Source organism: Pieris napi, chromosome 6 (genome assembly GCF_905475465.1).
Source record: "Pieris napi chromosome 6, ilPieNapi1.2, whole genome shotgun sequence".
Classification (NCBI taxonomy): Eukaryota; Metazoa; Arthropoda; class Insecta; order Lepidoptera; family Pieridae; genus Pieris; species Pieris napi.
The window spans coordinates 8,297,613-8,311,081 of NC_062239.1; the positions used below are offsets into that span (position 1 = coordinate 8,297,613).

General features: G+C 32.7%; 1 protein-coding gene across 1 annotated transcript; it reads right to left on the reverse strand.

Moving 5' to 3' along the window:
- Positions 1-829: 829 nt before the first annotated feature.
- Positions 830-11,740, reverse strand: LOC125050545 (zinc finger protein 578-like). Its single transcript, XM_047650467.1, has 14 exons — positions 11,463-11,740; positions 10,953-11,087; positions 10,415-10,858; positions 10,021-10,149; positions 8,854-8,991; positions 8,006-8,133; positions 7,314-7,388; positions 6,739-6,865; positions 5,763-5,881; positions 4,970-5,099; positions 3,998-4,117; positions 2,612-2,686; positions 1,734-1,859; positions 830-1,037 (listed from the first exon to the last, which is right to left on the reverse strand). Exons 1-14 carry the CDS (start codon positions 11,568-11,570, stop codon positions 882-884), a joined length of 2,010 nt encoding a protein of 669 aa, XP_047506423.1. The 5' UTR covers positions 11,571-11,740; the 3' UTR covers positions 830-881.
- Positions 11,741-13,469: the final 1,729 nt, after the last annotated feature.

Genomic DNA, 13,469 nt, shown 5'->3' on the forward strand with positions numbered 1-13,469 from the left:
TAAACAGAATATATCTCTAATGCTACGACTATATAGTGTAGTGTGTACTGTGTACGGTTAGCGGCGTGTGCTTAAACACCACGCTGAACAGGACCACAGAGTGAACGACGCCGCGATTTTGCTCGTTGAAGACAGAGAATAGAAACCTTAAAATTAAAGTAGTCTGTGCTTCAGTTATCTATCGTTTCTGGATCGCAATTCGCAAACAAATCGTTATAATATATATAATCTGATCGGAATTTAGTTTCCTTGAAAAGCGTTCAACGATCTTAAAAGATTTGCAAAATTTGATTTAAATCTGTTATGCCGTTTGGTTACCATTAAAAAAAAATCGTTTTTACTAACCGCGATATACTCGGGGTTTGAGAAAAACATCTTTTCGTGACCTACTAACCGCTAACGCATAACGAATTTGAGGGAATGACATTAGCTCACACTTTGTAACGTAATCATGGGCCTTAGTCAAGATACGTTCACAGTAGTGTATGTAGAAAGTCGAAAACTAAATTTTCATACATGCCTATCGAAATGTGATTTATCTTTGTATCTTAGTACCTAATATAACAAAGCTGAAAAGTTTGTTTATTTCAATGAACGCCCTAATCTCAGGAACTCATAACAGGTCTAAATGTTTTTTTTTGCGTTGGATAATCCATTTATCGAGGACTATAACATATATTTATATTTCCTAGATAGATATTTCCGTAACGGAAGTATCAAAGTATAGAAGTATATTTATCTACTAACAAAAATTAGTATTTTGAAATAGATAAACACAGAATTTATTTATTTCAGTTTTATTCGGGCATTAGTAATAAAAGGTCAATACTGTATCGTTAATAGAATTTATTGCAGCGTTCAAATACATTTCAATTGGGCATTTATTTTATAGTTTCTGCAAGCTTTTTCTTACGTGAACGATCATAAGGATTAGGCAGTTTTAAGTGAACTGTTTGGTAGTGAATATTACGTGTAGTGCTGAAGCCGAAGGACTTTCCGCATTCTTCGCACTTGAATGGTCGCTCACCTGTATGTGTCTGAAAATATATATATAAACGACATAAATATATATATATAAACGAATTGCTTATACCTATATATATACTTATAAACGAATTGCTTTTGTTTTTTTGATAAAACTAGCGATTGGAGCGATTGTGCTAATTTTGATCTTGAAATATTCGCGAAGTTCCGAGGTTTAAGCCGTGAGAAAATAAGTAAAGGAAAAAACGAATAACAACAAATTAATGATCTAATAAAAACTTTTCGTAGTTAGAATTTTAAAAAAGTCAAATATTTATAGGTATTAGAAATGTGTCTAGTTCATAGCTGTGAGTTCCGATCTCTTTAGTCTGTTTTAATAAGAAAATTTCAATTTTCGTTTAAAAACTCTGCCATACCAGTAATTGATTTTCTGGTGTGTTCTGTACTTTTAGTTTAATTATAATGTTTAAGCAATAATAAAAACATAATAAATATATAAAAAAATAGTACAAACAATGGAAGAATCTAAATCCAAACCATCAAATATGACAGATTTATATAAATGGTATAAAGAAATTAATTTTGAATGTGTTTGAAACTATCTTTTGAAAAAAATCAAGGAATTTTGCATATAGTATCAACCCGCCTTAGAAGACAATGTATTATAATTGTAATTATAACATGAACAAAATATTCAATCGTTATTATCGTAAAATCTTATTTTATCTGTGGCAACACTGAATCCTTACCCGTTGATGTTTGACAAGAGCGCTGTTTAGTTTAAACGTCCTTCCACAGAGCGAGCACATATGAGGTCTCGTATCTGAATGGACGCTTTTCTGGTGCTTCATCATCCCATCACGGTGACGAAAACCCTAAATGAGACGTGTTAATAAAAAAGTACTTAACGGACTTCCAAAAAAATATTATTTATATTATATTATATATTCGACCTGTATGTATGTTTTTGTTGAAATTATGTACAATCTATTTAGGATTCCAAGAACGTGTTCGGTTCGGTAGTTTCTGAGATATGGGTATCTCAGAATTATGTACCCTACTATTAAAAATAAATAAAAAGTGTGTGTGTACAAAGTATACATGTCAGAAGTGAAACTTCAGTGGCAAACTAATCTTGAAGTGTTGTTCATATTTATACAAATCTTAAAAGTTTAGATTTCCGATACTTAGAGGGACGGAAAAAGGAAGATATGTTAGGAATTTAATGAATTTAATTGTCATTAAAATATTAAGTGTCGAATAATAAATAATAAATAATATGACGGTAAATTTTTTTCCAACCCCGATAAAGAAGTTTCACTTCAAAAACGATGATATGATATAATAAATATATATATGTAAATATGTGAATAAAATATATTTGTAGTGGCTGCGTTACCGGCTTTTGAGGGAGGAGTATAATCTTACTTTAAACAATTGGAGGTATCTCACATGGAAGAGCCCCACCGGTTCGCTACTTCGCAAAAGAAAGTGTCTTGTGCGGAAAGTGCGGACCGGCCCATCAAGCCATCAAGGTGATGCGGGTGAAATTTTGAATTAATAAGGCTCGTAAGGTGTTGAAACGAAGCAGGAGGGATAAACCCAAAAAACTCTTCAGAACACTCACCTTCCCGCAAACACTGCATTTGTGTGCGTATTCATTACTGTGACTCGCTTTATGCGACTCCAAACCAGCCTTTGTCTGAAATATAACAAAAGTCAATAATGTTTCAGCCAAAATAATCCTCGAATAAACCAATATTAAGTTTTTTTTATAGAACGGGGCAAACGGGCAGAAGACTCACCTGATGTTAAGTGATACCGCCGCCCATTGACACTCTCAATGCCAAAGGGCTCGCGAGTGCATTGCCGGCCTTTTAAGAATTGGTACGCTCTTTTCTTGAATGATAGAAGTCGAATTGGTTCGGAAATACTGCAGTGTGTGTTAGTGTGCAGCTGGTTCCACATAGTGGTGGTACGCGGCAAAAACTGTCTTAAAAAACGCTCAATTGTGGAACGACTATACTGAGTATATATAGTAACTATTATATTTATTTATATATATTTTTTAAAAATCTGTATTAATGTGTAATATTTTCAAAATAACGTGATATGTTCTGATTTGTCAATTTTGACGATGGTCGAAGATCTTTGCTAATCTTATAACAATAGTCAGTATGAAAAAAAAGTGATAATAATAGTAATCTGTATAAAACATGATTGTAAAAAACTTTATGGAATAAAAACACATTATTACATTGTATTTATACGTCTGTGTCGTGACACAAACGGTCACAGGTTAATCGAATAGACGATGACATAGCATGCTAGGAAATAATATGTCTTCACCTGTCTAATCCTAAAAGTTTTCTCGAAAATTATTATATTTATTTGTGTAGTATAAGAATAATAATTAAAACGTGAAAAAATCGACGTTTAAGTGTTTACAGGCTTGGTCCATGACAGAGTCTAGTGCGACTGCGACGGCATCTTAGAAAGAGAATCGTTTTGGCGGTTTCTTGAAATTATAATTATTTAATTTGAATGTTTAAAGCCGTATTGGATTAACAGTTTTAAAAATAACAATTTGTGTAAGATATATAGTGTTTAATAAATAATCGGAAACGGTTTTAAAATCTTGTCAAAAATTGAAAGCCTATTGAAAAAAAAAGTAGTACTACTTTTACCCGGATTCCAACCAATCCATTTACATAAAAGTGTTGTAATTATTATATAACAGCGTTCAGGCCCGGCTTCGCACGGCTGGATATTTAATGAAATATGTAATAGTTTGAAATTTGGTATCGGGCCTTTTTTGTAGATACTGATGTCTTATTTAAAACTGTAGTATATCTGTGCACATACTCTTTTGTCTATAATTAACGTGATTAAGGTACTTTTATTGGTATTTTTACACCTATATGGTGTAAGAATTGTTCAAATAGGTCCGGTCTAGTAGTTTTGGAGCCTATTCAATGCGAACAAACAAATAAACAATTATAGTCGATCTTACCGCAAATCCCTTCCCGCAGTATTGACACACGTGATGGTCCCTAACAGGATATTTCTTGTCAGGGTGACGCTCTCTATAGTGAGACCAATTCGCCATTGCATTCGGTATCTTTTCTGGACACTGGACACAAATTATCAATATTTTAGTCAAATCTGGCATATAATCGTGTATGCGGCTATGTAGCTTAATTCCCTATGGAATCTTTCGACCTATATAAACATAGAACATTATATCTAACATTGTAATTATTATTTATTAGACGTTATCACGTCAAAATAGTTATAAATTTGATTTAATAAAGAAGCTAATAAAACGGCTGTTTCCCTTATATTGTTTTTAAAACTGATACAAAGGAGCAATATAAACGCGTAGGTATTTATTTTAATAGTTAAAAAATAAATAGCAGGCTGATGTTAAAACTACCACTGCTCGCCACAGATAATTAATTTTCATTGGGTTATACATAAACCAACAAAACAGTTTTACATACATAACACTAGATGTCGCTAGTATACTAAAAGTAGTATTTTAATACATATTTAACAGCTGGTTACGAAAGATTCTCAATCTCTCTCTCTAGAATAATTTAAAATTTTCAAAATAGTAGGTAAATATAAGTATGATATTAAATGTCAAAAATATATACTGCAGTAGAAAAAAATGGTTTTATAGGGTCCAATTTACAATGCAGAATGCAATATGGGATCCCGACGTCCTCCGATGGCTGTAGTGGTATTTAATGAAGATGACTTGGTTATCGGGGGGAAATGACCCTCCTGGGTAGTCTAAAGCTCCCTCTTCAGATCCTTACTGACCGGGATCACCGGGAACCAAAACTTGGCAACTTGACAAAAACTGGCGTTAAAAGGTAGATTGGTAATTTTAAATGAACGAAAGGAATAATAAAAACATTATTTTAAAATAACAATACGTGCCACCCAACGATTTGGCGAAACCAGAAATAGTACTTACATGAGGACATTGTATAGGCCAAGTGCAGTCATCTGGGCCAAGCTTAAGATCGCGCTTATGCTTGAGTCGCGCATGATCACGCCTGTCATCATTCGTCGAGAATACTTCTCCGCATTCAAGGCAACTGAACCTTCAAACAAATCGAAATATCTTTAATAAGTTTTTGAAGTGAAACTTCTTTATCGACGTATGGGAGAAATTTTGTAGCAAATCGGTTACGCGCCATGTTGCTTTTTGAAGTCAAACTTCTTTATCAGCGTTGGAAAAAAAATTACCGTCACATTTTTCGGTTACGCGCCATCTTTTTCTTGTCCCTACCACGGTTGAACCGAAGAGATTCGAAGACATTAATAACAAAAATATATAATAACGATAACAATGATAGTAATAATTCTATTACAATTAATGAAATTCTGTAATAATCTTAGTAGTAATAAGGTAAAATGAAATAATTGTATTTGTATTCATGTCTATGATAATAAAAGCCTTTTGTTAAACTTTACCTAATTTAACTTTATTTAACCAATTTCTGTAAAGTTGCATATAGTAGATCATTTTTCGAAAAATAAGGTCATAAAGAAGTTTCACTTCTTACGTGTGTACACCTAGTACACGCACACATTATTTTTTATGAACCCTAACATTTTATTATAAAAACTAGTTATTAATCTCCTCTGATATTGTTCTTAACACCTAAGTTCTTAATTACCGGCGAAAGAAAAGTTTTAGGATGGTATAAAGACGTAGAAAGATACTAGGATTTCTTGTTAACGTAAATACAGGGAAAACTTACTGGTTTGTGATATCAGCGTGCTTTTGGGATGTGATCTTGTGTCGTTCGTAAGCCTTTGTATTCGCGAACTGAATGTTACATAGTTCGCATCGCCGTGCGTCCGCGTCGCTCGAATTTTCCTTCAATTTTGAACTTCATATTTACTAGGTTTAGGGTGTCTTGAGTTTGGTAAACTATATTAGACTTAAAAATCAATAATTTTGAATGTATCAATGTTGGCTGATAGTTTTCTCGACTCTTTGCCGGAGAGCGACCTATTTGTGAAGCGTATCCCCCATAACTATGATTTTAGAATGTACTTTTTACGGTTACGGTTTTCTGTTAATTTGATTAAAAACAAAACTTGATTGTATAATAGTTTTATAATATTTTTGGTTGAAATTTGGCAATAGATAAGCTGTAAATTAATAAATAAATGTATGAGCAAAACGTATTATTTTACGATACCTCGGACAATGGAATATTCAATTCAATTCCATCCAATGGATAAACCATTTTATCTACAAATTCAACTGTTGGACTATTGAATTTGGGAGGGGGGGTACCTATTGTAAAACGTTTCGATGCGGGGCGAGGATTGAATTACGCGTTATTGTTAATATTATTTTCGACTTTCCAGTACTTTACACCACATAATGGTAACGTTAAGTATAAAGAGGCACTGGGTGGTCACGAAACGTTGTACTATTGGGTACAGAATAACGTTACGGCGCGTTACATGGGGGGGGGGTCAATAATCTCCAAAAATTGCCGAACGTAATACTTGTACGCTCCCTATGCTAAATAATCTTGTGAAATAATGTAAGTTTTTGTTTATAGAACAAGGGGCAAACGGGCAGTACGTTGTCGGACTTTTAATTGGTATCTTAAGATTTTACCTCCCATGAATAAACTCTTTTAAGAATCTTTATTATATTTACGTACAGCATACGTAAGAATTACAAACAAAACGGGAAACATCTAAGACATTACTTACATTTCGATGTTTCGCCTTTTTATGCCGATTGAGGCCATGTTGCGTAACGAACGCGGCGCCGCACAATTCGCACGTAAAGTCCGCGGGGTGCTTACTGCGTAAATGGTTTAAGTACGTTGATTTGTTACTGAAAACAATATTTCAAACTGTTTTAAAGAAGAAGTACACTACAAGTGTAGTTGTCCAAATCCTCTAGTAGTACCCTCCTAAAGGAAATGAAAAAATCCTTATTTCTAACCTAAAAATCTACGACACATTTGTCTTAAATATTTAAAAAAACGAATTATCGAACATAACTATGAAATAAATAGAAATGTTTGGCCAAGACCCATAAGGGGTTACAAAGCAACTGAATGTATTATATCATATTTTATTCATCCTTGAAATTTAATTAAAAACGTTAAGTAGAAAACACTATCTTTGGAATCGCAAGGTAAATGACAAATCTTAGCGATCCAATTATTGTGACCAAACGATATTTAGGTAAGCAACTGACTGCGATATACGTGTGAGTGTGTATACCAATATTTACAAAATTGTGCAAATAATTTTGGATAGAACGGCTCAAAACTTACACATGCACTTCCTCACAGTGTGGGCATTTATACTTCACTCCTTGATGATAGCGAACATGTAATCTTGCTTGGTAGCTGAAATACATAATATTGGTGTATAATGATATATTTTAGTCTTCACATTTCACGAGCAAATACTCGTATGGCAAACTCAAACTATCTTTATTCAAATGCACTTTTGAATTGTCAAGTTAAATTAATTGTAAATTTACATTTGCTACCAGTTCGCAAGTCAACTTAGACATATCGAGACGATCTTTTTTGAAAGTTCAGCCTTGCTATTCTGTAACTCACTTTTCGAACTCTCACAGCGGTTTTCACAGCGGCGGTCGCGCTCAAACCAGTCGTAAAGCAGTCATTTTACGATTTGGCTTTGTGATAAACAATAAACTACAAGCTCCTTCCTTCAGAAGTGAGTTACAGAATCGCAAGGCAGTTAAGGAAACAGTCCAACTACCTAACTAGTTTAGTAGTTTTTGCGATATGGGTTTATTCATGTCTGCAGTGAACATCGAGTAATCTGGGTAAAGAATAAATTATAACGTATATTTTTTTATTTTCAGTTGCATTGCAATTTAATTTTTAATTATATTTCATAATTTAATTTCCCTTTATTCAAAATAACCAAAAAACATCAAGCGTCAAACTTGTGAGTAAAAAAATGATCTTTGTTAAGTATTATGCATACTTACAGTGAACTAAGCACTCTAGGACAGTTTCTGCAGACATAGCGCCGTGGATGCATCGAGTAATGCTGGCTAAACTTGCGTCGGGTCTTGAAACGCAGTTTGCAAATGTCACACTCCAAACTGCCCCGTGACTATATAATTATTAGTAATTTATTTGTATAATTTTAAACTACATAAATCTAAATTAAAATACGGTTAGATAATTTTCAATTGGCGTAATTTGATATTCTCGATTCCTTATTATTAAGAAACTAAACATATTTTTGACGTGACAACGTCTTATAATTCGATGGAGCCGGCTGCACGCACGAAAAAACATGACTCGTGCGGCGTTACCTCGCTCTGAGGCGTTCCATTTAAGGCTTGAAGTGCAAGCGAGAGCGCGAAACGAGCGACCAAGAGGCACAATCGGCCTCCGCGTTAGGCAGCGTTCGACATCTGTCTCTCTCCTACTTGAGTGAGCGATGCGTCCGCGTGGACAGCTGCTATACAATAATACATTTACATGTTTTCGTCAAGTATGAAGTGCAGTGAAAAGTGAATGTGGTGTCAACTGTCAATTGTTTATAGCAACGATAGTTGTATTTATGCGTACAAATAAATGTAACTTGATCAATTCAATTGTGATTTCCATTTACCTCCTTCTCTGTATCCATACAAAATATCTATCAAACAAATACAATTAAAAGTTTATTTTGTTGAATGCAACCATTCCATCTGTATTTTCTTATGACGTTGTCACGTTCATCTATCGTCAGTAAACCGACTTTACAGACAACCGATTTTTTATTCACAGTTCATACTAAGAATTTAATTATGAATTTAGAACTCTAAATTATTTGTATTCTTACCTCGTCATGTTTAACTGCATGGTTTAAAGCAGATTGTTCATTCAGGAATGTCTTACAACATTTATCACATTTGTGTTGCGATTGCCGGAACTCTTCAGATTCGCGACGCTTTCTTAACTCTTCCAATTGTTCTTCTTTCTTTAAGAATTTTTTAAAATTATATCTTTGCTATTACTACTCGCTGTTACTGAAGAGTTCTTTTTTATCCCTTAACCATTATTCACATTGCTAATTAGATCAAAAGGTATTAATAATAATAAGTAGTTATCAGATGATACAGTCCATTCATTACTTAATGTGTTAGTAATAATAATACCTTAAATTATATTTTAGTAGAATTAGTACAAAAAAAAAGGGTGCGTGTAGTTATGTACGCGCGTAAGAAGTTATACTTCTGTGGCTTTCTTTATTTTTTTTAAATGTTAAATAATTTATAATAAATATTTAACGTTAATAATTTAATAATATTTAGTTTATTATTCAATTATTAATTAATATTAATAATAATAATTATTTATTATATTATTCATTCAATTTAATAACTAGGTGTGTTTCATAACCTTTTAACTAAATAACAATAGGTCTTTGTGAAAAAGCATTGCTAAATTTCTTTGGTCAACAAAGGTCATTATGGTCATTAAAAATTCTTGGCATAGCTAACTGCTAACTTCACGCATATTCTATTTCTTTTTACTTGTAGATTGACTTATTCCCATCTCGCTCGCGCACGCTAGGCGCCCGGCTGGTTTAAAAAGAATTCGTTAGTGGGCAACTTCATACTGATAATTTTGTGTCACGGTGCGCGCGCATCGTAAAATTTCACTCTCACCAATTTTTCATAACGCGCCTAAAGAAGTATAACTTCAAAAAGCTACTATAAAATTATTTAATTCTGTAATCCAGTAGATCTAGCAATAGTACTGTTAATAGGGTCAGTCCAACCTATTGGCTATAATTTACAAATGTGGATAACGTAATTCCCTGAAAGGGGCATGGGACAGAAAAATTTCAGAATCATAAAGTAGCTCAGGCATATATAATTCCCAATACAAAGGAAATATTCATATCCAGTGAATCAAATCCAGGAAACAAGCCCTACCAACCAAGCTATATAAGTAGTCAGTATCAATATAATATTCATATATATTATGTAGATAGAATAATTACCGTCAAATAAATAAATATAACAAATTCCTCTAAATCCTTATCATGAATAGTGGGTGTGTTTTTCTTTGTTTGCTTGATTCTTTGAGATCTTTCTATTCTTCTTAATCCTATTACTGCTTTTGTCTTTACCTTAAAGTTAAAATAACTTTATAAGTGCTAATGTATTGTTAGGAAATGTGTTATTTAAAGTGGAATTATTGGCATTTGCATAAAATGCTTAATAAATAACTTTTAGTCCAATGTACTTAGCTCAGTCTCAGTAACATTTATTTAGATACCATAATTATATAAGTGGCCATCAGATTTTAAAAACTCAATGGGCTTGTTTTACAGTGAAAATATATTTTACCTATATTCTGTATATAAAAAAATAGTTTAACAGAATGATACATACTTTACTTTTATTTACTAAATTTACTAACTTCTGGTCATCATCTGAAGACTCTGTACCTTTTAAACTATCATCATTTAAATTTAATGTAATTTTTGTTTGTCCATTATTTTTTATTTCCAAATTATCATGCTTTTGTAAATCCCTTCCTGAGGGAATACTAATTTCTTTCTTTATATCTTCTATATCAGTAATACTAAAGTTATTTCTAATAAAAGTTTCATTAATTATTGCGGTTTTGACAACTTCCCTTTTAATGCTCAAGTCATCTTCACTCAACATAAATGTTGCAACCTTTTCATGATTTATTACATTTTTCATTTTCTCTGCAATTTTTGTATCACATGTAGCTGAATTTAAGTCAATATCTATATTAATCACATGATGAGTAATCCCCATATTGTTAATATGATTTTTCTGAATCTGTGTTATATCTGCTTTTGTTACCTGCAAACAATAAAAATGTATATTTTATAAAATTAGAGTTATTTATTAATAATTATGTAAACTTAAACTGAAGTAAATTTGTTAAAAACAATACCTGTCCTTTTTCAATGACAATCCTTTGCAACATACTTTGAACTTCTAAGCATTTTTGTCTAAATAGAAAATACTTCCTCAACAAAGCGACACACAAGTAGCAAGCATATGTTGGCATCTTGTATTCATATAGAGGCTAAAACAGAAACCCCAAAAATGCTTTTAAATATGACTACAAATTTCCACTGAAGATATATACTGGGTTGGTTAGAAGAAACTGCTTTTAGTAGTAAGGCTGCCTATTTACATTGTTTGTCTTTTTATTATAATCTTTCCTCTGTATTGTGATATTCTGATGTTAGTAAAGTGTTAACATTTTAATTTATTAGCTGGAAACCAAGTGCATTTATAGTTTAATAACATTACTGAAACTATTTCAAACAACTTTAACTACTGTTTACAGTAGTCTTCTACTTATCCAGGTGATGCTCTATCATGACATTTTTACGGTGTTTTATGTAGTTTGTTGATCTCGATACCAAACTATAATTTGCCACTAAAAATAACTTACATCTGTTCCGGTTAATAATTCATAGTAGTATTCCAATGAAGTTGACTGAATAACATTAAGTTTAATATCAGTTGTAAGACAAAGCCTGCAAACTTTTAAGTTTTCCATGTAAGTGGTTTTAGTTACTTAATAGTTAAATTTATTTTAATAAATTTTTTATTCATTTATTAATTTTTGTTATGGTAAAAATGTAGAATCTTTAGTTCTAAGATAATTAATAAAATAATGTTCTCTTTTGACTTTTTAATTATTTACATTATGAGTTTTTTTTTTAATACATTATGAGTTCTTAACTTACCACAGACTAAATAGAGACATCACAGATGAACTAAAAATGCTATCAAAGACTTCAATCACACTACTATAGAGAATCCACACTCAATTAAAATTTGCTGTTTTTATTCAATGTCTTCGTTTTACCATGTTGACGTCCAATGCTGGAGATAGGGCTCTCCCTTAAATTTCCAATACGACCGGTTTCCCGCGCTCTGCACTCAAAGCCCTCCATCCTCACCAGGTCATCTGTCCACCGAGTGGAAGATTGGAGTGGAAATTAGATACCTAGATAAGCTAACCACATCCATATCACTATTCTGATAAGGAGGGAGCTTGTAGTTTATTGTTTGTCAGAATGCCAAATCGTAAAATGACTGCTTCACACTGACTTGAGCGCGACCGCCGCTGCGAAAACCGCTGTGTGAGTTAGAAAAGTGAGTTACAGAATCGCAAGGCTGGCATAAAACTTTCCGCCACTCTTTTTAATTGCCAAGTTTTGAGTCATACAAATTGTTTGTAAAGCAGAACCATAAATATTTAAACTGTAGCAAATCAATCCCAAGGATTAACATCATTTAAATTTTAAATAACCGTCAAATTTATAAATAGCTTTAATAATTTACGTTTAACGAGAGTTTTGAATTTATTCAGTGATAATTCTCTAATGTCGCTTGGGAGTTTCTTGTAAAAACGAATACAATTTCCATACAAGGAGTGGTTTATCTTCTGGAGCTTGGATGGTCGTACGCTTAGAGTAGTTCTGTTTCGAGTATTATACTGGTGAAAGTTACCATTTGTTTTAAAATCATTGAATTTTTTTACACACACACTTCAAGAACATATCGACCAGATAGTGCCATAAATATAATATTTGATTTCTTAAACTTATTTTGTACCTATTTCCGTGGGGATTCACAATAAATAATAATAATAATCCCGGCTCTGCAGCACAAATATGGATTGAACCTTTGCAGCAGCACCCCACATTAGAATACCGTAAGACAACGCTGTGAAAGTAGCTATGATACACAATTTTAGCCGTGTCCTGATCAGTAAACTGTCAGATTTTCTTTACTGCATATGCCGTAGAGCTCAGCATATTCGAAAGAGCCTTTATGTGTGGGCCCCACTGGAGTTTACTACTATACTTTATTGTATATTGCTATGCCTAGAAATACAGTCTTGCCAACAAAGTTTAATTCACTGTCCTCACTTTTCAGTTTTCTGTAGTAGTTATAAATCTAATACAATTTGTTTTATTCTCATTAAGTAGTTAGTTATTTACATTTAACCAACTGGTTAAGTAAACTTACTATACCAGAGAGAATCGTTTACATCGTCCAATAATACGTTTTTCCTATTCCCTTTAAATAGAAGTGAAGTGTCGTCAGCAAACAATATGTATGAAATCTTCCCAACGGAATTGATTGTGGAGCGACCCTAAGTAAAAGCATCTCTCAACTCAATATCTCCCAACTTCCAAGACCCAAACCATAATATTTTTGAAGTTAATCTTCTTTAGGCGCGTTATGAAAAATTGATGAGAGTGAAATTTTACGATGCGAGCGCACCGTTACACAAAATTATCAGTATGAAGTTAGTGGCGCATGTTGGTACGCACACCGCCTCTGTTCACTGTGTATTTATATTTATAATATTAGGTCCTTACATATGAAATTGGCGTTTTGTATGGGAGGAACAAAAAGTCGAATATTTTTAAATATAATATAT